The sequence below is a fragment of the Coregonus lavaretus genome, assembly GCF_964263955.1.
Source record: "Coregonus lavaretus genome assembly, chromosome: 20".
In the NCBI taxonomy this organism is placed as follows: Eukaryota; Metazoa; Chordata; class Actinopteri; order Salmoniformes; family Salmonidae; genus Coregonus; species Coregonus lavaretus.
In genome coordinates, this window is record NC_140007.1 from 27,767,206 (window position 1) to 27,795,116 (window position 27,911).

Here is a 27,911-nt window from a genome sequence, read left to right on the forward strand (position 1 = left end):
ACTTTACGGTAGCATTTGCTGTTTTGAGTTGTAAGCGGAAAATTGCTACACTAGCATATTAGCCAGTATTCCTTGTGGATAGCTGTAGCTAGCTAACCGTTGCCGATAACTTAACATTTAAAGGTTTATTTTTCCACGTTTTGGATAACCTTTCGTCATGGATGTAGGCGAGCTACTGAATTATCAGGTATCGTTAATTAGTGAGACATGTCCTTAGTGTTTGCTGCAAATGTGTTGACTAGCTAGCAAAATAAATGTTTAAACCACCGTCACCGTCTTTGACCATAGCTAGCTAGCTACATTGCTAGCGAACTGGCTAACATGATTGCTAGTTAGCTAATAAACCAAGTTCACTAGCTAAGTTAGTTAGGGATGTGACAGATGAAAGAGAGATGTCTATCAGATGTCAAGTTAGTCTAGCTACTTTGCTAGCTAACTCGTTTGTGATAAACTCTTGTCTAGTTCTGCTCTGTTAGCTAGCTAGTTAAAGTAATGTCCCTCTCATGGAATATAATTTATTGAGCATCAAATATATTACAGAAATCAAGTACTATTTACATGTGACGATGAATGCATTTCAATTTGCATTGTTTACTTTTTGGTTGGTCCACTCTTTGCTTGGATGCATTACCCTGTTTTGAAGTACCTGCTTGACATGGTGTTAATGTTCATTGTAGCCTGACAGGGGGGCAAAACGTCTACGGGCAGGTGATGATGATGATGATGACCCCAGAAGCAAAAAGACCGGTAGAGAGCTGGCCAGACACCTGGAGGGAGATGACAGTGAAGACCCGAGTGGTGAGAGGAAGAGAATACTGGAGAAACTCATGGATGATGATGAGGATGCAGACGACCAAGAGGTGGGGAAAGTTTAAGTGGCATGATAAAGCATGCATGCATAGCTAAATGTGCTGATCTTGTTACTAACATACTTTTTGTTGTCTTGGTAACACTTTTCACCAAAGGGCACTTTTTTTCTTCTTCTTTCTTTTATAAAAAAATTATCCAGGGTGAACCAGTGGATGAGAGTTCGGTGAAGAAAATGATCCTGACCTTTGAAAAAAGGTCCTACAAGAACCAAGAGCTGAGGATAAAGTTCCCAGACACTCCGGGGAGGTGAGTTAATGAGGGAAACGTTCTTCCTAAATTAAGCTATACAGTCAATATCATTGCTTTTGTCTTATAGAGTTATCAATCTACTGTAAGGGTAAATTGACTTGCTGCTTCAATAACATGACATTGCATTCAACAAGTCTGGACTTATTTTCCATGTATGACATACTTTTTTATTCCCCTGTCCAGGTTCATGGAAACAGAGCTGGATTTGAATGACATCATCCAGGAGATGCATGTCATAGCCACCATGCCTGATCTCTACCACCTCTTGGTGGAGCTCAATGCTGTCCATTCCCTGCTGGGCTTACTTAGCCATGAGAACACAGATATCCTTTCCTTCAAAGATGGCTTACTAAGCATCTTTCACTCTTTAATTCAGTTAATTTACCTGCACTTATGTTATTCTATGCATTTGACCTTGAATTAGACAACTAATTTTTCTAAACTGAACATATTGATACAAACTGTAAAAATCCTTAGCCTCTCCTACATATCGCCATTGCAGTGGTTGATTTGTTACAAGAGCTGACAGACATCGACACACTTCATGAAAGTGAGGAGGGGGCTGAAGTACTCATAGACTCTTTGGTGAGTCCAGTTTGTTTGAATACAATCAATGTATGCATTTAGGTTATCTGGCATGGTTATATGCCATTTTCTTGTTATGTCTCATGCGTCCACAACCATATTGATGCTGATGAAAATGAACTCAATAGATAAAGCAGATTCAATCCCAGCTAATGTCCATGGCCTTAGTTAAAATGGTCTGTCTTAGCCCTCCCTTTGGACTCACTTTGACAACAGCAAAGGCATTGGCTGTTTTCTGGAAAAGGTTGAGTGCCCCTTCATAATGTCTGCTAACATTTAGAAAGACGAGGCAAAGGTGAAATCTTACACGACTTATAAATGAGCAGCGGAAATGAGGCATGAGTCTTTATTGTTGTCACTCACGACAATGTTCCATAATGCTTTGATAACAACCTGTCTCCTTCTCTAACTGTAGCTGGAGGGACAGGTTGTGGCCCTTCTGGTGCAGAACATGGAGAGGCTGGATGAGCAGGTAAAGGAGGAAGCTGATGGAGTCTACAACACGTTAGGTAAGACCCACTGCGCAATGTGTACATGACTGGACAAAATATGGGGATTATTTAAATGTTCGTAAAATTTAATTTGGGCTCAGTACTTCTAGTGTTTTGATGGCGTCTTATCAAGGCAGCTCTCCAGGCTTGAATAAGCATTTTGTCTCCTTCCTGGTTGGGGCTCACAGGCTCATGTCCTCCAGGATGGTGTCTGCTGAGTTGGAATTAGTGATAAAGGCTTCCTTCTCCTCCAGCAGGCCTCTCTTTCTGTGCGTCTCACTCTATCTCTCCCTCTATTTGTCTCTCTCTCCTCTCTCCCTCTTTTCTCCATTGGGGTTTTGCCGCCCTTCTGCTGAATGAGTGAGATATCAGGTGTCTCAGACAGCTTTATAATGCAAAGGTATCTGAGACCTCTATACTTCTCAGGAGGTGCTGTCAGAATTTGATGGTCTCATATTCACCTCTCTCTTCTATCCCATCTCTCTCCATCAGCCATCATTGAAAACATGGCAGAGTTCAGGCCTGGCCTATGCACAGAAGCAGCTCAGCAAGGACTCATGCAGTGGTTGCTAAAAAGAATAAAGGTGAGGATATAACTGAAGATGACACATTCCATTGGTTATTGTTGCTGTATGTAGAGCTTTCTGCAGGCTGGGTCGATATGTCTGATTTGAAATGTGTCTGTTGTAGAACTAGACCTACAGTATAGTGTATATAGGCTTTCAATTGCTCATGCTGTGACTGGTTTTGGCATGCCATCACTGGTTTTGGCATGCCATCACTGGTTTTGGCATGCCATCACTGGTTTTGGCATGCCATCACTGGTTTTGCCCCTCCCTTTCTCTCTTTCAGGCAAAGATTCCTTTCGATGCTAACAAGCTGTACTGCAGTGAAATCTTGGCTATCTTGCTTCAAAACAATGACAGTACGTTTACAGCCCTTTCCTCTGTAGTTGCTGTACAATGTGATAAACGTTTTTCGTCTAATGTAGTCTTGTAAAATAAACATAGCCACAGAGGTGATTGTTGTGGCTGCGGACCAAAATAGTAGAGTATCATGACCGGTTAAAGTATACTATTTGTCAGTGTCTGAGTGGCTGGGTCCAGAAGACCTTGGAGTGCTGCAGGACGACAGACAGGCACCAGGTCCAGATCAGTAATGGACTGGGCAACATTGATATTCTGTTTGAGTCCTATCTCATTTTCCTCTCTGTGTTCCCCTCTGAGTGAGTTTAGCTACCTGGGTTGGTTGTGCTGTGTTGCATATAGCAGCTCGATCTGGATCGATTCATCTTCTCCCTTGGCTTTTATCACCATGTTTTTCAATGTTTATGCGCCACACTCCTTTAACAGTTAGTCTCTCTCTCCTTCCCTCTCTCTCCCCCCTCTCTCTCCTTCCCTCTCTCTCTCTCTCCCCCCTCTCTCTGCATCCTGCTCTTCTATTTTATCCTCTCCTCCCACCTCTTCTCTCCCTCTACTTCCAGGCACCAGGGAGCTCTTGGGGGAGCTGGATGGAATTGACGTGTTACTGCAGCAGCTCTCTGTAAGCCTGTCTTTTCAAATGTTCTACTATTCCTCCTAGGCTTGTGTGGTATACCGTATACCGGAGTATTTAGAAATGCCGACGGTATGATTTTCAATACTGTCCCCCCCAAAAAGTATTATTATTTTAGTATTCACAAATTCATTTGAGCCTGTCACATGGTATGTTTGTTTTCCGATCCAATGTTGAGCAGCACAAAAGAGATGATCAAGTTACACTTGAAATTCACTACTAATGTTTGCCAGCTAAACATCTTATAACTCCATAAGTTAACTATCTAAGATGTGCCCTAGCTATAGGTGGCTAGCTTGCAAGATGAAGCTTCTTGGTTACAGCAGAGACAATCAATCCCCTCCTGGATCAAGTGCGAGTAGCCTTTTGAGATAGCTTGTTGTATAACTTTATGAGCTGTGTTGTCTGTCTTTGCATTTAGTTTATGTTCACTTGCGCTTGTTAGCATTTAGCTAGTGTCCGCAATTTAAAAAAACATTAAATAACATAAAAAAAGTTTGGAAAGAAATAGTGCCGGTAATACCGTATCCCCCAGTATGGTACAGGAACAGTGTGAAGGTATGGAAATCTTGATACCGCCCAACCCTAGCTCCTCCCGTCTCTCTGATTCATCCATGTCTCACGCTCACCTCACATCACACTGTTGAAGTTTCAGCAGATCATAAGAACTGTCTGTTCTTTACAGGAGTGATCTATTCATCCCCCCTTCTTCTTCACATCGTGCTGAGCGAATAGTGCTTTTTGAGGTCGGTTCGGCTTTGGTTAGATTTTTTTATTGCGAGTTTCGATTTTTCTTTTTAAACATGAAATGTATTATCAAATAATGACATAAAAAAATGATTTTAGAGCTTTTTAATGGTCATTCCAAAGCCAAAAATAATGAACAATAATGAACATCTGGGGCGGCAGGTAGCTTAGTGGTTAAGAGCGTTGTGCCAGTAACCGAAAGGTCGCTGGTTCTAATCCCCGAGCTGACCAGGTGAAAAATCTGTCGATGTGCCCTTGAGCAAGGCACTTAACCCTAATTGCTCCTGTAAGTCGCTCTGGATAAGAGCGTCTGCTAAATGACTAAAATGTATGTAAATGTAAAAATGTAAAACATTCAATTGCCAAAACATTGAAAATATTCCATTGTCTCTGTCAAGTCCACATTGGGTAGACATCAATAGAAATATAGGAAATTACTATGAAATAATGCAATATTTCAGTTGTGTATATTACATTTACATTTTAGTCATTTAGCAGACACTCTTATCCAGAGCGACTTACAGTTAGTTAGTGCATTCATTCTTTTATTTAAATTTTTTATACTGGCTCCCCGTGGGAATCGAACCCACAACCCTGGCGTTGCAAATGCCATGCTCTACCAACTGAGCTACATCCCTGCCGGCCATTCCCTACCCTGGACGACGCTGGGCAAATTGTGCGCCGCCCCATGGGTCTCCCGGTCGCGGCCGGCTACGACAGAGTTACTTAGTTTTTGATGACTTTATTATTTTTCATTCCTTAAAGTCATAATCTCATCTCTGCTCAGGCAGTAGCAGCCAGCCAGACAACGTTATCTCTGTGCTCCCCATACTGTACTCAATCAATCAATCAATCAAATTGTATTTATAAGCAGATGTCACAAAGTGCTATACAGAAACCCAGCCTAAAACCCCAAACAGCAAGCAATGCAGATGTAGAAGCACAGTGGCTAGGAAAAACTCCCTAGAAAGGCAGAAACCTAGAGAGGAACCAGGCTCTGAGGGGTGGCCAGTCCCTTCTGGCTGTGTCGGGTGGAGATTATAACAGTACATGGCCATTAAGGCCAGATTTTTTCTCCAAGATGTTCAAACGTTCATAGATGACCAGCAGGGTCAAATAATAATCACAGTGGTTGTAGAGGTTGCAACAGGTCAATACATCAGGAGTAAATGTCACTTGGCTTTTCATAGCCGGGCATTTAGAGGTCAAAATAGCAGGTGTGGTAGAGAGAGAGAGAGTTGAAAACAGCAGGTCCGGGACAAGGTAGCACGTCAGGTGAATAGGTCAGGATTCCATAGCCGCAGGCAGAAGAGTGGAAACTGGAGCAGCAGCACGACCAGGTGGACTGGGGACAGCAAGGAGTCATCAGGCCAGGTAGTCCTGAGGCTGGGGACCTGAGCTAGTCTGCCTAAAGGTCGTACGCATGCTTCCCAGCCGAAACAGTTTGGAAGATTTTGTGCACATATTATGACATTTTGTGATGTTTTGGACTTTGGTAAGGGGGTTTTCGGCTGTTCGGGCACGCATTTTTCTTTTCTTGAGGCAAGCTGAAGTCGGTAGCCGAAGTCTTGGCCCCTTCGTCGGTGATTGGTCAACAGTAGGGATTCTTCAATAAAGTATTGGTTGTCATTCAATGAGAGACGACTCATTTTAATGCACATTTTTTCCATTGAGAAATACTGCACCAAAAATATTTGTTAGATGTAAAATTGCGCGACTAAGATTTCCTCAGCAAAAAAGTCAATTTTTCTTGAGTTATTTTAGATGAATTCTGACTATTTTGAGGAAGTGTATACTGGCTACGGTATAGTGTATACTGGCTACAAAATGGACAAACAATTAGTTGTTTAATAACCAACCCCTCCTAACCTCTGTTAGATTAGCCTTTTGGCTAACTATTATACTACTTGATATATTCAAGGCCTGCAGTATATAATGATGTCTAATGCAAATTAATAAGACTTAGAAGTGTAACTTGATGCTAGACAGATGTTCTGCTTTGCTTTGTAAGCATCTCCACTCTGTTGGCGAATCCGGTTGCAAGCTTTCAGTGTGTCCTTAGTTCTCAGGGCACTGCACTGCATTACACCCAAAATGCATTTGGTTGAATACTGGTCTATCTATGTGATGTGTCTCATACACCATTGATTACAGTTACACTGTTGAAAGTCTGCTAATGAGCCAAACAAGCTCATCATTTATTTCGTTTTTACTGAATTTACCAGCATCACAGTTCTACGTTTTTTGTGGCCATGTCACCTCCCTGGTGATAGACAGTAGAAGTGTGGGTGTCATTCTCCTTCAGGTGTTCAAACGCCACAACCCAGCCACGGCAGAGGAGCAGGAGATGATGGAGAACCTGTTTGATGCCCTGTGCTCCTGTCTGATGCTGGCTGCCAATCGGGACCGCTTCCTCAGGGGAGAGGGTCTGCAGCTCATGAACCTCATGCTTAGGTAAAGACTCAGATGTTTAACACCTCTTGAAGAAATGAGTCTCCACACAAATATCTCAGTTTTAATGTTTCAATCATTTAATGTCCTAAGCTTTCAGCTAAAACAAATCTTCATCCAAGTACCTCCTCAAAGGAGGACTAAGGTAGAGATGGACAGTTCCCCGGCTTGGCTGTAGTCCTTTTTTAATTTCAACCCTCCTTTCAATTCACACAGGTCGCTGGTGATCTGAGATCATTACGCAGTAGGGATATATGTAAATTGACATCTTTGAACTCAACCTTTGTTTGCTGTTAAGGCTGTCAGAGGACGCACCATGCACCCCAGTGAGTGGTAGGGTTGAGTGATGTCTTTGTGTTCGCACAGCACATCTCTGGCTCTGCTCAGCTGCCAGTCCAATCAATCAGCCGACAGAGCGCTGCAGCACCACGACGTTACCTTAAAGAGCAATACAGAGACATTACATGTATTTATGAAACCCTCCATGTCCAAGCTCTAATCATCACGACGACGCCAGGCAGACAGACCGATTAAAACCAAAATCAATATCTAATTATAGCGATGCAAAACCCGTTTTTAAATCATCCACAGGAGAAGGCTCTCAGAATGGGTTATCTAGGGAGCAACACGTAACTCTCTCTTTTTACTTCTCATAAGATTCACAGAATCATAAGTTCTGCACCTCTGCTTCGATAGTTTTCTCTGTTTTTGTAGAGGTTAGGCTTTATCAAAGGGTTTGCAATATGAGCTTAGGAACACGGTTGTAGGCATCTTTATAATTGCCTTTGTTTGAATTTTTTCTACTGTTTAACTTTGTCTAAAAAATGACTTCCTCATAAGCTGCAGAAACGTTGTGTTTTGAGGAGTTCTTAAAGGACTGCCAATAGCAAGTTGCGAAGGACTCCTTGTAGCTAGGTTAAATACACTACATGGTATGTGGACGCCTGCTCGTCGAACATCTCATTCCAAAATCATGGGCATTAATATGGAGTTGGTTCCCCCCTTCACTACTCAGCAAATTGGATGTAGTCTATCACAGTGCCATCCGTTTTGTCTCCAAAGCCCCATACACTACCCACCACTGTGACCTGTACGCTCTTGTAGGCTGGTCCTCACTACATGTTCGTCGTCAAACCCACTGGCTCCAGGCCATCTATAAATCACTGCTAGGCAAATCCCCGCCTTATTTTAGCTCATTGGTCACCATAGCAGCACCCACCCGTAGTCTGCGCTCCAGCAGGTATATCTCACTGGTCATCCCCAAAGCCAACACCTCCTTTGGCCGCCATTCCTTCCAGTTCTCTGCTGCCAATGGCTGGAACGAATTGCAAAAATCTCTGAAGCTGGAGACACTTATCTCCCTCACTAACTTTAAGCATCAGTTGTCAGAGCACCTTACCGATCACTGCACCTGTACACAGCCCATCTGAAATTAGCCCACCCAACTACCTCATCCCTATATTGTTATTTATTTTGCTATTTTGCATCCCAGTATCTCTATTTGCACATAATCTCTTGCACATCTAGCATTCCAGTGTTAATACTAATTGTAATTATTTTGCACTATAGCCTATTTATTGCCTTACCTCCATAACTTGCTACATTTGCACACACTGTATATATATTTTCTGTTGTATTTTTTGACTTTTGTTTTTTTACCCCATATGTAACTCTGTGTTGTTGTTTTTATCGCACTGCTTTGCTTTATCTTGGCCAGGTCGCAGTTGTAAATGAGAACTTGTTCTCAACTGGCTTACCTGGTTAAATAAAGGTGAAATTATTTTATTTTTTAAATAAAAATAAATCAATCAATCACATTTTATTTATAAAGCCCTTTTTACTTCAGCAGATGTCACAAAGTGCTATACAGAAACCCAGCCTAAAACCCCAAACAGCAAGCAATGCAGATGTAGAAGCACGGTGGCTAGGAAACACTCCCTAGAAAGGCAGAAACCTAGGAAGAAACCTAGAGAGGAACCAGGCTCTGAGGGGTGGCCAGTCCCCTTCTGGCTGTGCTGGGTGGAGATTATAACAGTACATTATAACAGATTTTTCTCCAAGATGTTCATAGATGACCAGCAGGGTCAAATAATAATCACAGTGGTTGTAGAGGTTGCAACAGGTCAGTACATCAGGAGTAAATGTCACTTGGCTTTTCATAGCCGGGCATTTAGAGGTTGAAATAGCAGGTGCGGTAGAGAGAGAGAGAGAGAGAGAGAGAGAGAGAGAGAGAGAGTTGAAAACAGCAGGTCTGGGACAAGGTAGCACGTCAGGTGAATAGGTCAGGATTCCATAGCCGCAGGCAGAAGAGTGGAAACTGGAGCAGCAGCACGACCAGGTGGACTGGGGACAGCAAGGAGTCATCAGGCCAGGTAGTCCAGAGGCATGGTCCTAGGGCTCAGCTTCTCCGGGATGGGAGAGAGGGAGCTATAACAGCCTCCACTCTTCTGGGAAGGCTTTCCACTAGATGTTGAAACATTGTTGCGAGGACTTGCTTCCATTCAGCCATGAGCATTAGTGAGGTTGGGCACTGATGTTAGGCGATTAGGCCTAGCTCGCAGTCGGCGTTCCAATTCATCCCAAAGGTGTTCGATGGGGTTGAGGTCAGGGCTCTGTGCAACCATGAAAAACAGCCCCAGATCATTATTCCTCCTCCACCAAACCTTACAGTTGGCACTATGCATTCGGGCAGGTAGCGTTCTCCTGGCATCCACCAAACCCAGATTTGTCCGTCGGATTGCCAGATGGTGAATCGTGATTCATCACTCCAGAAAAGTCGTTTCCACTGCTCCAGAGTCCAATGGCGGCGAGCTTTACACCTCTCTAGCCGACGCTTGGCATTGCGCATGATGATCTTAGGCTTGTGTGCGGCTGCTCGGCCATGGAAACCCATTTCATGAAGCTCCCGACGAACAGATATTGTGCTGACTTTGTTTCCAGAAGCAGTTTGGAATTCGGTAGTGAGTGTTGCAACTGAGGACAGACAAATTTTACGCGCTACTCGCTTCAGCACTCGGCGGTCCCATTCTGTGAGCTTGTGTGGCTCCTAGACGTTTCCACTTCACAATAACAGCACTTACAGTTAACCGGGGCAGATGTAGCAGGGCAGACATTTGACGAACTGACTTGTTGGAAAGGTGGCATCCTATGACAGTGCCACGTTGAAAGTCACTGAGCTCTTCAGTAAGTCCATTCTACAACCAATGTTTGTCTATGGAGATTGCATGGCGGTGTGTTCGATTTTCTACACCTATCAGCAACGGTGTGGCTGAGATAGCCGAATCCACACATTTTGAAGGGGTGTCCACATACCTTTGTATGTATAGTGTAGTCTGTGTGCCTGGCAAAAGACAATAATGACCTTGTGGCATACCTCTGCTGTAAACTATCTGTTGTGCCAGAGATAATTGAGCCCTTATTGTATTATGTATATTTTTTTGCACTGCCTCTTCCCAGGGAAAAGAAAATGTCTCGGACCAGCGCTCTGAGGGTCTTAGACCACGGCATGATTGGCCCAGAGGGTTCTGATAACTGCCACAAGTTTGTGGACATCCTGGGCCTGAGGACCATTTTCCCCTTGTTCATGAAGACCCCCAAGAAGATGAGGAAAGCTGGGGCCGCAGACAAAGAACATGAAGGTTTGCACATTTCTATACACTCCAAATTTCGTTTATAACAATGAAATCATTTTGCTTGTCTGACTTTAGCGCAAATGCTTAGTTGTCCAACACCTGTACCCAAAACACAATTTAACAAGGCAGGAGATCTAATCAGGTTTGTCTCATGGCTTTTTAGTCTGTCGATTTTAAGTTATCAATCTAAACTTGATTGCTTTTTCTGCTGTTCCTCTCAGAATCCACTGTTGAGTTGTGAAATAAGACAAATGAAAGCATCAGTGCTTATCAGCCACCCTCCCTTTCCCCTTTTAGTTTTAGCAGGGGCGCCACTGCTAAATGAATATAGGGGAAACACTGCCTTCGCTGTCTTTAATTATATCTCATACGTCCGGACGGCCCACCCGAGGTGAACAAATTGGCTTCCTTTGTCTGTTTGCTTCATCTGGGGGACAGAATTAATTGACCAGAGACCTGCTTTGTGTTTTGAGGAGTTCTTAAAGGACTGCCAATAGCAAGTTGCGAGGGACTCCTTGTAGCTAGGTTAAATACACTACGACGCCTGCTCGTCGAACATCTCATTCCAAAATCATGGGCATTAATATGGAGTTGGTCCCCCCTTCAATCAATCAATCACATTTTATTTATAAAGCCCTTTTTACATCAGCAGATGTCACAAAGTGCTATACAGAAACCCAGCCTAAAACCCCAAACAGCAAGCAATGCAGATGTAGAAGCACGGTGGCTAGGAAACACTCCCTAGAAAGGCAGAAACCTAGGAAGAAACCTAGAGAGGAACCAGGCTCTGAGGGGTGGCCAGTCCCCTTCTGGCTGTGCTGGGTGGAGATTATAACAGTACATTATAACAGATTTTTCTCCAAGATGTTCATAGATGACCAGCAGGGTCAAATAATAATCACAGTGGTTGTAGAGGTTGCAACAGGTCAGTACATCAGGAGTAAATGTCACTTGGCTTTTCATAGCCGGGCATTTAGAGGTTGAAATAGCAGGTGCGGTAGAGAGAGAGTTGAACCGCCGAGTATGAAGCCAGACATAACAGGGCCTGCTAAAGCTTATCCCCCTGGTGCTCCCACTGATGGACCTCCTACTAGTCACAGCCAGACAGCCATGAAGAATGGTTACGCTACTTTGCTGTATGCAGCTTTGAATGCTCATAGTAATTGTGGGCTGAGGCCGGAGGACATCTAGGCTATAGAACAGTGGACTACAGCTAGTAACGTACCCTTGGACTTTAATAACCCTTTTCATATTCCTAGACCTGTCCCTAATGCATACCATCGTTTCTTGACTGAGATAGGCCTGTTTACTAAATGAAGATAATGCTAAGCATTAGTTATTTTTGTGTCCTTACATCGTTTGCATTTTATTTATTATTGTGAGATCAATTATTTAGTGTAAGCTTTATTTGGGACTTTTTCAACTTTTTGAAAGTCAGTTTTTTTCATAGCAGCAATGTTTTAGAATGTATTTAATTTGATATTGTTTTGAGGTGCATGATTTCCACATTACTATAAGATTTGTCATATAGTTTTTGACAGTAATTAGACTTATAGAGTGTCTCCTCTGCTGTAGTAAAAAATAAAATAAACGGAGAGGAAAAGGTGGTTCTCAAGAATAACACAATGCAGTCATAGATTAATTAATTATCAGCGGCTACACAAATGAAAGTTTAAGAGGAAAAGCGCTCTCCAAACCTCTCCATCATAAACAGAGAGATTGATCCCCATGAAATCGCCTCTGAAAATATACTGAGGCCCAATGGCTGTGAATTGTCGGACAATATTTGCATACATATAATAAAATAATTAAGGGAAACAGTTATGAGAAGAAATATTGCAGAGGATCTTTTCAGAATGTGATGACTCACATAGCCTACCTTTTTAAGGTCTGTATTAATTTCCATGTCCTAATGTTGTGCATAGATAGAATGAGATTCTGGATGTACTGATGGTGGCAGACTATATTTAGCAGGCTAATGATGCACACAGTGTGATGGAACAGAAGTAAACACCTCATTTACATACAGCAGCACAATAGTTCTGACTGCACCGCAGCCCTTTGTAGTTTATTTTGTTTTCCTTGGATGTCGAGCTAACGCCGCTGAGTGCTTCTTTAATATCTCTATTATTTTCCTGTTTTCACATGATACTAAAACTACATTAGAAGAATAGGAGCTGCAGTAGATTATTTTTATTTTTTTAATAACTTTGTTTCAGGTAATAGACTTAACAAATATTGTGATCAGTGCACAATACCGCACTGATTTTAGTATTTTACCAGGGAAGTTTACTGAGAACACGTTTGCATTTACAGCAATGACCTAGGGAATAGTTACAGGGGAGATAAATGAGCCAATTGGAAGCTGGGCATGATGAGGTGGCCATGATGGTATGAGGGCCAGATTAGGAATTTAGCCAGGACACCGGGGTTAACATCCCTACTCTTACAATATGTGCCATGGGATCTATAGTGACCACAGAGAGTCAGGACATCTGTTTAACGTCCTATCCGAAAGACGGCACCTTACACAGGGCAATGTCCCCAATCACTGCCGTGGGATATGTTTTTTTGACCAGAGGAAAGAGTGCCTTCTACTGGCCCTCCAGCACTTCAAGCAGCATCTGGTCAGGACCGACGCTGTTTAGCTTCAGTGGCAAGACAGCAGTGGGATGCAGGGTGGTATGGTGCTGGCCGATCTACCAGTAGTCTCAATCCTTTTAACTCAAACTGGATAATTAGTTGCTGTATTAGAGCCCTGTTCAGTATCCTGTCTTGTCAATGAGGGATTTTGATAATGGGGAACTTATCCATACCTGCATACAGATATCTTTGAATTGGTTTGGAACTTGGTCAATCCATTTTGATGTTGCTGATGCCCAGCAATGACAGGAGCCATAATGAAGCCATCACATGATTGTCGTCAATCAAAATAACTTATGAAACGCAGCCCAGCCATGTCAGTGATTTTCTTCCCCTGGACTATTCTAGTCAGGTATAGTGGGAGTTTGCCTCAGACAGTGTAGACGAGAGCCCGTACCTTGCAGGGGTGCCTGTGGTCTGGCCGGGTTGATTGCTTTCCTCAGGACATGGCTGGTTCAGGTTCAATCTGTCCCCAGCAGAGAACTGTCAGGACCTGCCACCCTCAACCTCCTCTACTGCTCCTCCTTCTCCTAGCTCAATTGCCTGCCGTGGCACTCTTTGCTATTTGCATGTTAACTTGATGGCTGTTCCAGGTTGATGTGTAGCAGCTTTTAGACCAACAGCATCCCTTGCAAATGGCTATTACAACCACGTCTAATGTGCGCAGTGAATGAGTAATTAAGCTATTTTATATCATGTAGTCAGAGTTCTCTGTTAAGAATCAGGCTACTACTCTACTTATCTTGCTATCCTATATGTATACTGAATAAAAATATAACCGCAGCAATTTCAAAGATTTTACAGTTCATATAAGGAAATCCATTAGGCCCTAATCTATGGATTTCACATGACTGGGCAGGGGTGCAGACATGGGTGTGCCTGGGACGGCACCCACTGGGGAGCCAGGCCCAGCCAATCAGAATGAGTTTTTCAAAAGGGCTTTATTACAGACAGAAATCATCTTCAGAGGAACAGGAGCTAAAGCAGTAGAACATTTGAGGTGCCGGTACTCAGCTCCGGTGAGCTCCTGCCCAAGTCAAGCACTGTTTCTTATCCCTTGCACAAATAGCCTACAGCTGTGTCTGTACCGAGCTCACTGGCGCAGGAAACTCTGAGGGCCCAGAATATTTTATACAATGTTGCAAGTTCACTAGCGCAAGCTTCGGGCCAGACCCAGTTAATAGTTGATGCAATGTTTGAAGTTCGTTGCAGACAGGCCATGTGTAGCCAATGTGATTTATATAATATTTATTTTTATCAGGATATTTTCTACCTGCAGGCTGTAATGTTTTTATTTGTTGGCTTTGTGTAGGCTATTTTTACATAGTTGGCAATGGCAGTAGAAGTTAATTTTTAGGTTTATCATTTTCATTTAGATTTGGATAGACTTTTGATTAACCACATGACAATGATTTTGAGATATGAAGATGTTATGAATTAAATTAAACTGTCACGAAAATGTGCATATGAAAACCATAACTGGCACACAGATCGGTAGAAATGGTAAGATAAATTGGCATTCCACATGAGAAAGGTTGCCGACTCGTCGTGTAGCCTATTACCGGCAACTTCAGGAGAGTAATGGCAGAATCTGCGAAAGCCAGCAGGAGCGGGAGGAGAATAGTTGGGTCAGGTTTTTTATTTATTTCAGGTTATCTAAATCTCTTGCGCCCTCTTGAGGCAGCAAACTGTAAGCTTAAAGCATCAGACAAGCTCAATGCATATAGTTGATTTTATTTATGGATAAATAAACATGTACAAATTTTGAGCAATCGATTGGTCGAAAGAACAGACAACTTTTGATCAGCAAATATTTTTTTTAGGAGGGGACAGCCCTAAAACAAATTTGTGAACACAATTTGAGGGAAATAAGCTTTTTGTGTGTATGGAACATTTCTGGGATTTTTCATTATAGCTATAAAAAAAAACATGAAACATGGGACCAACACTTTACATGTTGTGTTTATATTTTTGTTCAATGTAGTATTTGTTCTGGTTTTCATGCAGATGGGTCACCTGGTTGTGGTTCCATTAGACTGGAACAGAACATCTCTGGTGCTCATAGCTCCTCAACCATGAATGTGATCACCACGCTAGACTGAGACTGTTCATCACAGGCACTACACTAGCTCTCCCAGTGACTGGTATTATTTCCTCATTAATGTTTTCCACTTGTCCCCCACTCTGAGCTGCAGGGGCTGTGATACGGAAAGCATTGTGTTGTCGGTCTCTGCTGCTGCTGATTTATGGAAGAGGGGGTACTAGGGATTGGGATTGTGGTAGAGGGAGCAGGGTGGTGGTGTAGCCTGTGTGTTCTCTAAGCTCATGATGAGTTCTACCAGCAAAGTGCAACATGCATATCCTACCATCATTCACCAAGGAGGAGAGAATGCAATTAGAGCTTGTAAAAGCACACTGCAGCATTGTGCTACTCTCTGAGAAACAACCATCAACCATGCTGGTCCTCTATCAGTTGGGAGACCTAAGACCAATATTGCAGTCTATGCTATATCTTGTTGTGATGTGCCTTTGATAAGGGTAATAGAGCTGCATCATTTTTCTAGGTCACATCTAATGAGCAGTTGGCCAATGTGGCCTTCCTGTATTGAGCGAATGGGGTTACCGTCGTTATTATGTGTCTTTGGTATGCACCGTGCCTGTATTTGATATAGCATTCTGTTTTTGCTGCTCTTTGTTCTTGGTGGTTTGCTTGTTGTTGGCTGAGTAAAAGCGAGGGTAATGGGGTAATTTACTTACATCTCCTACGCTGGTGCCATCAATCTTTGTCAGCCATTTTCCTTACAATTTGCATGAGTCCATTAACACACATTAATCTGTATTTAAGTGAACTGACAGTCATTTTGTTTGCCTAATGGTTTGTTAGTGAGCACAGGGAGCTGTATTTGACTCACTGATTAAAATTACATTGATCTGCCTGATGTTTTATAGAATTGTGATAAGGAGAGAGTTGGATAAATCATTGACGATACATTTAATCAACCATATTTCACTAATTAAGCACGTTCACATATTCCTACACTAATTACATTGGTGCATTATCTTCTTTGTGACCACATTTAGCCTAACATAACCCCTCAAAGTTGGACCAACCATGTGGAACCAACCAAGTTTTGGTATAGAAATTACTGTAACCGGAACATGTCTCAACCTCAACCCTTCAAACCAAACAGGTAACACATAATTTAGTATTAAATGCGGTAAGTAGGCCTAAAACCTGCAGCAGGCTGCAATTCATAATATTGTGACTGAGATACATACATGTAATGGAGCCATGATTACTGCACTAGGTGTTGAAGCTGAAGCCTTCTATCACACTTGGGGTGTAATCATCAGTCTGTGGAAAGTCACACTGTGACCATGGCCCTGTTGCTAATGGCTTTTCTCATTGAGGGGCTCTGGAGCGTGGTCTGGTGCCACTTTAGTGAGCTAACTCATTCACACACCCTATTCTTCTACCCTCGTAACAGAGAGGAGCAGGCCTGGCCTACAGTGAAGCCCAGGTGAAAGTCTACTACTGTATGTAAGGCTCAGGGCAGAGTTTATTTCAGAGATTAGTTGCCACTGACTCCAGTCCAGCACGTCTCCCACGGCATGCTCCAGCCCAGGGAGAGTTTTAGCAGTGGTCCCAATCCTTCAGCAGAGACACTATTTATTCAGCCTCTAATATTGTCCTAATTTATCCAGACGGCCAGCCACCACACCTCCACTGTGCCCATGTGACACTGGTCCTCCGGAGGGCAGGAGAGTGAGAGCTGAGACGGCACCTCCTCTCTGTGGTGCTGTCTGATTTAACATGCTGTTGCTCTGTTTGTGTACCTCCTGAATTAGAAATCCCTCTGATTGTACAGTATTTGGTAGGGGGATTTGGAGGGGAAACGGGCCTATCACTGTACAGGCTTATCACTGTGACTGCCAAAAGATGGGTTTATAATTAGTAAGATGATGGTTGAAATGTTTCAATTATTTGGCTGTTAATTTTCATAGAAAAGCTATATATTTCTTCCAATTTCTTGTCAGCATAGTGGAGCTCCTAAAGCTTGAGAGGTGACAGCAGCTCCTCTCATGCCATCAGTAGTCTAACACCCCCCTCACTGGATGACAAGGGTGTCTTAATCGGCATCGATCTTGTGCAACAAATGTCAGACGCCCCCAAATTTGCTGGAAACAGTGTTCTGTATGTGGACAGTGCCCTGTAGCAATCAATAACTTCCCACGGTGATGTCAAGGTGCTGACTACAATTACCACTCGGGTTATGTTGATAAATGAGTGTCCCCAGAAGTTGCATTCCTCTCATTATGTGCAGACAGTAGAGGGGCTGTCCACTTGGTGACATTACATTATGATGGTAGTTAACTCTCATAATAAACATAAACAGTAAATGATAACACTAGAGAATAGAGTTGTGAGCTTGCTTTGTGTGGCACTTATCTCTCTTCAGAATGTGTTGTTGAATTGCACATGGGAGAGCAGTATTGAGCACCTTGCTGAAGACAAGTTTTCAAATCAAGAATCAAGTATTTTGCTTGTTGCTTAGCAACTTCCAAGATGAGTTGAACAAAGAAATTGACCTCTTATTAATTAAGGCAAATTACAGTCTCATACCAACATGTGACTGTTTTTACTCCATATTTTCTTATGTATTATTCTGTCAGATTTAGGCCTAAATGTCAGATGCAAATGTAAGCTGTAATGAAATGGATGTGTCTCTGGGGTAGAGTAAATGTTCTGTGACGCGTGACCAACTGCCTTTTGTTACTAATTTTGTCAATTAACCAGAGGTTTTGGAGCCCAAGGTCATTAAATGGCCGGCAGGGATGTAGCTCAGTTGTTAGAGCATGGCGTTTGCAACGCCAGGGTTGTGGGTTCGATTCCCACGGGGGGCCAGTATGAAAAAAATATATAAATAATGTATGCACTCACTAACTGTAAGTCGCTCTGGATAAGAGCGTCTGCTAAAATGACTAAAATGTAAATGTAAAATGTAGCTCCCGTCACTGTGGGTTCAATAACACTAGGCTACTTCTAACCCCTCGTGAAGATGAAGCTGAGCTACCTTGATGAAGCCACAGTGGGACTGATATTGTTCTCCTCCCTTTGCAGAACACGTGTGTTCCATCATAGCTTCCTGCCTGCGGAACCTGAAAGCCCAGCAGAGGACAAGGCTCCTCAGCAAATTCACTGAGAACGACTGTGAGAAGGTGAGATCTTCACTGATCTACCACTGTGTGCAGATTATTTTCACAGCAATATTTCTTAAAAAGTACATCAGGGAAAACCAGCCCAATTTTTGAGGTTTTACATGTTCACTTCCCTGATAGAGATCCCCTTGTACTGGTGTGAGAATGTATTGATCAGCCTGTGAATGGTCACTGTTAATGACTAAAATATTGATCCTGTGGTGGAAAGCGTTATTAACCTCACCACATACAGTGCCTTGCAAAAGTATTCATCCCCTTGGCGTTTTTCCAATTTTTTTGCATTACAACCTGTAATTTAAATTGATTTTTATTTGGATTTCATGTAATGGACATACACAAAATAGTCAAAATTGGTGAAGTGAAATGAAAAAAAGAACTTGTTTAAAAAAAATCTAAAAAAATTTTTACAGAAAAGTGGTGCATGCATATGTATTCACCCCCTTTGCTATGAAGCCCCTAAATAAGATCTGGTGCAACCAATTACCTTCAGAAGTCACATAATTTAGTTAGATTGCACACGGGTGGACTTTATTTAAGTGTCACATGATCTGTCACATGATCTATATAGTATATATACACCTGTTCTGGAAGGCCCCAGAGTCTGCAACACCACTAAGCAAGGGGCACCACCAAGCAAGCGGCACCATGAAGACCAAGGAGCTCTCCAAACAGGTCAGGGACAAAGTTGTGGAGAAGTACAGATCAGGGTTGGGTTATAAAAAATATCTGAATCTTTTGAACATCCTCTAGGGCACCATTAAATCCATTATAAAAAAATTGAAAGAATATGGCACCACAACAAACCTGCCAAGAGAGGGCTGCCCACCAAAACTCACCTACCAGGCAAGGAGGGCTTTAATCATAGCGGCAACAAAGAGACCAAAGATAACCCTGAAGGAGCTGCAAAGCTCCACAGCGGAGATTGGAGTATCTGTCCATAGGACCACTTTAAGCCGTACACTCCACAGAGCTGGGCTTTATGGAATAGTGGCCAGAAAAAAAGCCATTGCTTAAAGAAAGAAATAAGCAAACATGTTTAGTGTTTGCCAAAAGGCATGTAGGAGACTCCCCAAACATATGGAAGAAGGTACTCTGGTCAGATGAGACTAAAATCAAGCTTTTTGGCCATCAAGGAAAACGCTATGTCTGGTGCAAACCCAGCACCTCTCATCACCCCGAGAACACCATCCCCACAGTGAAGCATGGTGGTGGCAGCATCATGCATGGGGGGGGGGGGGGGGGTGAATAGTTATGCACGCTCAAGTTATTTATTGTTTGTTTCACAATAAAACATATTCTGGATCTTCAAAGTAGTAGGCATTGTTGTGTAAATCAAATGATACAAACCCCCCCAAAATCAATTTTAATTCCAGGTTGTAAGGCAACAAAATAGGAAAAATGCCAAGGGGGGTGAATACTTTCGCAAGCCACTGTACATGGCCATAGACATACTACATGGTAGCCTTTGGTGGTCTGAATCCTATTTTCTCCCTGCATGAGGGTTTTGTATGCATAGCGCCTTGCATTGGTGTCTGATGTCTTCTCCCTCCGTCCTACAGGTTGATAGACTGATGGAGCTGCATTTTAAGTACCTGGAAGCTGTTCAGGTGGCTGACAAGAGGATCGAAGGAGAGAAACATGTAAGGGTCTTACCTCTCGCCCCCCCTCTACCAACAGCTTGCATTCTAACCTTGACTGGCAATATCTCTGAAACAAGAGCAGATCCAAGTGTCTAGATAAGGAGAGTCCTTTTAGAGAGGCTTGTAATTGTCACAACTTCAGGACTAGAGGCTAGCTTGGAGAGGGGCTTGGTTCAAATCCAATGACTTAAGTCATTGTCAACATTAAAAAACTTCACCTCCTGCTGCATGGACCCACTCAGAATATGCTGCTGTGTGAGTGGGTGATGTTTGTTTGTTGTGGCTGGAATCCCTCTCCATTGTTATGGACAGAGATGGCCAATAAGATCCAATCAGCCTCTGCTAAACAAGGCAGTGTTTCAGTCTGATGCCCTGTGGTCCCAGAGAATGTGTGAGGTCCAGACTAGTCTGTAGGCTGTGCTCACTCAGACAGATGAGAGGAGACAGATAAGAGATGAGGAGTCTCTTCTCCAGCAGGGGGGAGAGAGGGCAGGAGAAGGTAGTAGAGTTTTAAGAGGGAGATAGCTTTCAGATTAATATCTGATGAGAGATTAATTATTTGCAAAGGAAGGGTGACAGCTTGAAATTCCCGACTACTTTCAAGTGCAAGCATGACCAAGTAATAACCAAAGAGCCCATTTTCTGTCTTCACAATCTTGATGCACATGGATACTCCTAGTTCATTGTTCAAAATGTTTAGTTATAGGTTGAAGAAACTTAATTAACTAGTCACAATTTCTTTAACTATCTTATTTCAGTCCTGGCTAGGATGTTCTCTCATGTCTTGTACACTACATGGCTAAAAGTATGTGGACACCTGCTCGTCGAACATCTCATTCAAAAATCATGGGCATTAATATGGAGTTGGTCCCCCCTTTGCTGCTATAACAGCCTCCACTCTTCTGGGAAGGCTTTCCACTAGATGTTGGAACATTGCTGCGGGGACTTGCTTCCATTCAGCCTCGAGCATTAGTGAGGTTGGGCACTGATGTTGGCCGATTAGGCCTGGCTCGCAGTTGGCGTTCCAATTCATCCCAAAGGTGTTTGATGGGGTTGAGGTCATGGCCCTTCACTGGAACTAAGGGGCATAGCCCGAACCATGAAAAACAGCCCCAGTCCATTATTCCTCCTCCACCAAACTTTACAGTTGGCACTATGCATTCGGGCTGGTAGCGTTCTCCTGGCATCCGCCAAACCCAGATTCGTCTGTCGTACTGCCAGATGGTGAAGCGTGATTAATTACTCCAGAAAACACGTTTCCACTGCTCGAGAGTCCAATGGCGGCGAGCTTTACACCACTCCAGCCGACGCTTGGCATTACACATGGTGATCTTAAGCTTGTGCGCGTCTTCTCGGGCATGGAAACCCATTTCATGAAGCTCCCGACGAACAGTTATTGTGCTGACGTTGCTTCCAGAGGCAGTTTGGAACTGTACAAAACATAAGGAACACCTTCCTACTATTGAGTTGCATCCCCTTTTGCCCTCAGAACAGCGTAAATTCGTCGGGGCATGGACTCTACAAGATGTCGAAAGCGTTCCACAGGGATGCTGGCCCATGTTGACTCCAATGCTTCCCACAGTTGTGTCAAGTTGACTGGATGTCCTTTGGGTGTCCCAGTGTCCGTTTGGAATGGGCTATTTCTTTCTCGACAAACTGACCAATAGAATAGGTACAATTTTCAACTATGGGGGATAGTAGATTGACATGGGCTAGTGATTTTGCTGTTCGGTACTTGTCTTGTTGGCTGAGGAAAAGTAAATGTGGACAGTTATTCTAACGTCTTCAAAGTGCGCATCAGAATTCGGAAAAATGGACCGCACATCGTTGCATCCTCAACTTGCATGTTAATATGAATTACAATAACCTAAATGTGATTTCTGTCATTCTGAGTACCGTTGGTTGACGCCCTTATCAGGTTACGCAGCCATTGCACATAGGTCGGCACATTTTCCTAACGGAAACCCTGCTGCAGCCCCTGTCGGGTTAGTCAGGTCTCTGCTGACTGCAGGCAGGGAGCGAGGAGTAGTCTTAACTACTGCCAGCTCCTCTAGTAGTCAGCCACACTATCCTAATGGTCATGCTATAGACGGAGACATGCAGACCCTGCACATTCGGCTTGCAAACTGCATTCATAACTGGAGGTTTCAATGCTGAAAGGATTTCAAAGGATCCAGAAATGCAACTTCCTCTCGCCTTCCCCCACCTTGCCTATAGCCTAACATACCTTTCTTCCAATTTAAGTGTACGTGGTTGGTTTTCAATGCGTTGGCTATTTTTGCTCCTCTTTCTCCCCTCATTAAGGGAATGGAGCTGTAGCTCAGACATCCATTACCTCAGCCTCTGTGTGCAGGAGGGCTCTGGCTGAGGGATTGATGGGAGCTGGGTAGGGATCAGGCCTGGAAAGGTCCTATAGCTCTGCCTCATCTCCCAGCCAACTGCTGGAGTCTTATTGAGCCTTGTGATTGCTTAAAGTGTGTATGTATGTATGTGTGTGTGTGTAGACGGCTATGTTTGTGTGTGGGTGGTTGCCTGTATTTCTGGGATTCTATTACCTAGGTTACATCAAAATAAAAGAAAATGCAATTTGATTTCAGAAAAGCCTAACTCAGGGTTCCCCAACTGGTGGCGCGGGCCAAATCTGTCCCGCTGGTGATTTTATTTGACTTGTTGGACACAAAAGACTGTAAAAACACCAGCAAATCAGCTCCAAGTGATTTTTTATTTTGGAAATATGTTCCAAAGTATTTCCATGCATAATATGTATACAAATGTAAGCAATGTTTAAAATGATTATGTTTTAGTGAAATATGATATCTGTTGGGCTTCTTGCGGTCAATTTGCAGCCTACAAATTATTTGTAATTATGTTCCAGCCCCCTGACCATCTTTGCGATTTATCAAAAGGGAAAATCAGCATCTCTCTCCCTCTTAGCAAGTTTGTATCCCTTTACAGAGTACAGACGGCTACAGTATGCTCAAAGAAGGCGCTGACAAGGAAGTCACATTAATTCAGTCTTTGCATCCCAACAGAGGAAAAGCATGGAGCCAGTGTTCGTTCCATTTTGCTGTTGTCATCTTAACACCTGCACCTGACCAGGATGTGGAAAGGGAAAGAGACTAAGAATATGTCCTTATTACTTTCTCCTTGGCAGTTGGTTGTCAGACCTTATGCCTTTAATTGAGTCATCCAGGCTTCCTTTGAAAATGTTTTTCTCCACTCCAATAATTTCCTGTGTAATGAGGACGGACTAACTGGTATGTTTGCTTGTCCCTAGTGTTTGCTATACATTAGCATATACCGCCATTTTTATCCACTGTGTCTGATGCAGTAGCGAGCCTATATGAGAGGATCGCCTCGGAATAAGCAGCCGTTTGTTCTGAAAGCTGCACCAGCCTTCTCCCCAGAGGAAAAGTTTTGTTGTTTTACATCTAAACAGGCTAGAGTTGCACATTCTTACAAGTTCCCAAAATAGTGATCTGGATTTACACTGTGATAGAGGCAGACTAAAGATATTTTAAGATTAACGTCATAAATTTGAATGTGTCTTGATATGATTTATTTGAAGAGATGAAGCCCTTAAAAGTTGTAATTCTTTCAAATTCAAACCAACAGACAGACAGGCTTCAGTATTTGAATCTAAATGTCAAGCACACAGTATTACCCTTTGGCTCCTCATTTAAAGAGCATTCATCACAAACACAGACCTCTTTAAAGGATCCTCTATTTGTTTGCTCATATATAGAGCTTCGATTTTATATTCCTGTTAGATGCCCTTTCTTTGACTACTAGAGCACACCTTGAGTGCTGCTGTGTGTATGCCAGAAATATGCCTCCCTCTCCAATGGGTTCTGATGCCAGAATATCCCTTGAAAATAGATTTAGTCCTGAGGGAGGAGGCCAATGTCCATCAGTGTGATTTTATATCCATTAAAGAATGCCAACTGTCATGTTCCCCACCTGGGCTGGCAGCAGGGAAAGGGCTAACATGCACATCAGAGTTCTGTTGAAGTTCTTCGCTGTGAAGTCGTCATTGTTAGGAGTTAGGCACCACATGCTAGAAACCCCTTCTCCTCAGTCTGTTTCAATGGCTCATAACGATGATTAATGTGGCCGCTGTGTATTGACAGCCATACATTATTGGCATACGGACCGATTTGTTAAGATGGATAACTATGCAGGTGTGCGTGCCAACAGAGGCAGCAGAGCAGACCCTCTAGCCACTTAACTCTTAATCAATTGATTTGTGTGTTGACTTGATCAATAAAGAGATTGGATGTGCGAAGGTTGAGAAACAACACTTGAATTAATGTTTTCTTCTATTTTTATCCCTGTGTGTGTAACAGGACATGGTCAAACGTGGTGAGATCCTTGATGATGTGATGGAGGATGAGTTCTACCTGCGGAGGCTGGATGCTGGACTGTTTGTCCTCCAGTTGCTCTGCTACATCATGGTAGAGATCAGCAACTCTGGGATATCCCAGGTAGGATATCTGCATGCACAATGTATATGAGGATTCAGTTACTGGTTTTCGTACCTTGTAGGTATCTTTTTTTTAGCTAAACCTCTGCGTGAAATAGTGTAACTGTATGTCACAACGCGGCAAAGTGTACAGTCTGCTAGCGTTATCAGTGATTCAGTGAAAGTCATGACCCTGTCTTTCCTTTTTCCTCTCAGCTGCAGCAGAGGGTGCATCAGATCCTCAACCTGAGGGGAGGCTCTGTCAAAGTGGTGCGGCACATCATGAGAGGTGAGCGTCCACTCCACACCCTGCTAGAGGGAGAGAGACTAGCACCGACATATATTTACTCCAAAGCCATACAACACTAGCCTATTTACCAGCCTCACTCTTTCCTTCTTTACCTAAAGGGCATAAATACATCTGTCCTCTCTGTTTTTAGTTCATCTATTCATGTTATTGTATTTTCAGTTATTTATTGACCTCTGTCATTGTCAACTAAGACCAGGAAGTTGTGGACTGCATGGCTCTTTCTGCCCTGGTGACATGTAGTGGTGTAAATGGAGCTATCCTTCATGTGTCACAGCTTGGACAGGGTAGTGAATGTCATGTTGATGTGCAGCACTAGCCCCTCGTCCCCTGTCCCCTGTCTCCTGTCCCTCGAGAGCCACTTTACATTCATGCTCAGATGTGTATGTGTGCACCCACAGAGTGGGAAGCTCATCCCTGACCTCACCCATTAAACGGCTGACTCCTGCATTGGAAATGTCAGCATGAAAGGTTAAATACATGCAGCGAGGACGTCAATGGCTCTGAACTTGACCCTGAACTTTTGTAATGAAAAGAAAAGGTATCTTTGGTGGAGGCTGTCTAGAGTGGTCCGCTCATGATCTGGGATGACCAAATATATAGATTTTTATTGCTGCCTATTATCTCACACCGATTCTATGGATTAATATGGAGCTTGAGAATAGATTGTAGTACTTATGTAATCACTTTTATTCAATTATACACTAGGCCAGCGTTTCCCAAACTCGGTCCTCAGGACCCCAAGGGGAGCACATTTTGGTTTTTGCCCTAACACTACACAGCTGATTAACATCATCAAAGCTTTATGATTAGTTGATTATTTGAATCCGCTGTGTAGTGCTAGGGCAGAAACCAAAATGTGCACCCATTCGGGTCCCGGGGACCAAGTGTGGGAAACCCTGCAGTAGGCATATTACATTCTGTCTGCTCCAGATGATACAGGATACATGTCCAGGCCTCTATAGTCCAGCAGCCCCAGTGGTCTGGCCATGCGGGGTGAAATGACCTTATTGTCTGACTGGTTCCCACTAGATGGGGCTTTTTGGCCCTCAGCTCAGTGTGGGAGGTTCTGTGGAACCAAGGTATCAATGAAACTGTGTTGGGGAATTAAGAATGTAGCTTTCTCAACCCAGCACTAGCTGTGGCCTCATAGACTAGCTCAGATAAACAGTTGCTCAGTAAAAGGGCCCAACCTGTGAAGTCTGTGTGGTGGACGGTGCCATTCAGAATCATAATGATCCCATGGTCGTGTTGTTTGTGACTGCCATGTCCTCTATCTTCTAGACTACTAACTACAGATTAAAGGTGTTATTCTTGGCGGAAATGTAGCATTGAAGTTCTTCAGTGTCTTGACAAGCACTGCAGCAGTCTGCACACCCTGTTATCTTCAGCTTGTAACCTCATCGGTGACACATCAGAGGTGACAGCTCAAAGTGTCAGGAGTCATTCATTTTCAAAGGTTTCTCCATTCTGCAAGAGATCGTTGGATGATTAACCTATTTGTCGACGGTGCGACATTTGCGACCGAGCAGGAAGCCCTAGTCGGTGACCCGGCAAATGGTGGCAGAGTTTGTCACGCCATATTCCTCTCAGCCTGGTCGCCACGGTGACAGGAGGAGTGATTCTAGAGAGTGGGTCTGTCTTCTTGAGGCTAATTCTAGGGGATGTTGGGATTGTGTGGGTCACTTGTTGAACCCTGCTGGCGCACACATATATTTGGGCTGAATGAGCAGGGTATGATGTAGGACTTCAAGAAACAATCTGGAGTCCTTTTTTTGTTACTGCTTGATACCACTGTGTATAGTTTTACTGTCAGATATCATGAGTGTCTGTCTTTGTTGAATTTCTGCTCAAGGTCGTGACTTTGGACAGTGAAACTCATGAGGAGATTAGTCTTCTGTGTGCAGACATTTTGTGATTCACTCCAGTATTTTTGTGAAGGCTTGTTTTTCCTCTTGCCCCACGCCATTGTCAGAAAAACTCATTTTCTTTATTTTCTGGCAGTTAAAATATACACTTTTTTTGCCGATTTTCTCTCTCAAGGTCCCAGGGCTTAACTGGTAATCCTGCAAGAGGGGGCTACCTACTCTGGGCCTCTGCAAACTCTCCTTCACTTTAGACTCACATATAGACTGCTGCTTTGAGGTGATCCCTGTGAGACTGGATTTCCACAGCTAGTTTGCCTCAGTCAGAGAAGTGTCTAGTCTAGTGTGAGTTGGCAGGGAATATAGGCTAAGGTTATGTACCCCTGAGAGACAAGGTGTAAGTGGATATAGGAATAAACACACAGTATACTGCACTGCTAGAGAGCAACACTGGATCGACAGGCTAGAACATAGGGTTGGAGATACAGTTTCAGTTTTAGAAAAAGCTATATCATCAATTATGTTTCTAGGTTCCAGACTGCAGCCTTTTCCAAATCTCTCCTTTTTGTAGTCTGGTTTTAGTACTAAACCCTGGGTTATTTTACTCATGTATGGAGAACTGGGTGTGTGCGTGGTGTTCACTCACGAATGCTGGGGTGGATGTGAGAGATGTGTCATTGTAATTCAGGAACATCCTCCTAGGGTTGAATTCCCTTGATTTGTGTAGATTACAGGAACCATGCCCATGGAGAGGTTTGATTAAAAAGAAGACTGCATGAAGAGCTCATAGTCAGCCAAACTCAACTTGGGGGTTTGTCTTTTTCAGAGTATGCTGAAAACATTGGTGACGGGAAAAGTGAGGAGTTCAAAGAGAGCGAGCAGAAGAGGATCATGGACCTGCTGGAGAACTTCTAACCCTAACCAACCCCTGGGAGGAGTGACCTGACCAGCGGTCAGAGCTTCAACATGGACGGAGGGTCTCCACACACTCAGACAGAAGATACCAGGGTCCAGCAGGTGCAGAGAAGCTGTATTGATTGCTTTCTCTGTGCTGGAACATGTGTAGGACTATAGTGACTCAAAATATATTAACAAAGATGTGCAGTCTTAAGCTGCAACTATTTCAGACTCACATGTTTGTGGTGTTTGTTTTGATTTGTGTATTTTGTAATAAACATTTGGTAATGAAATCCTA

General features: G+C 43.3%; 1 protein-coding gene across 1 annotated transcript; it reads left to right on the forward strand.

The window, feature by feature from the left end:
- On the forward strand, positions 1-27,911 carry LOC311148087 (beta-catenin-like protein 1). The gene is made up of 16 exons (XM_084184997.1): positions 1-187; positions 678-860; positions 1,010-1,116; positions 1,303-1,442; positions 1,607-1,704; positions 2,120-2,213; positions 2,688-2,779; positions 3,048-3,120; positions 3,679-3,737; positions 6,802-6,950; positions 10,404-10,585; positions 18,345-18,442; positions 20,002-20,082; positions 24,429-24,566; positions 24,761-24,833; positions 27,543-27,911. Exons 1-16 carry the CDS (start codon positions 158-160, stop codon positions 27,629-27,631), a joined length of 1,686 nt encoding a protein of 561 aa, XP_084041123.1. The 5' UTR covers positions 1-157; the 3' UTR covers positions 27,632-27,911.

Coding starts and splice junctions, on each gene's coding strand:
- LOC311148087 (XM_084184997.1), top strand. CDS start 158: ATGGATGTAGGCGAGCTACTGAATTATCAG. Junction 1,443..1,606: donor ACTTAGCCATGAGAACACAG/ATATCCTTTCCT, acceptor AGCCTCTCCTAC/ATATCGCCATTGCAGTGGTT. Junction 18,443..20,001: donor CTGAGAACGACTGTGAGAAG/GTGAGATCTTCA, acceptor TCCGTCCTACAG/GTTGATAGACTGATGGAGCT.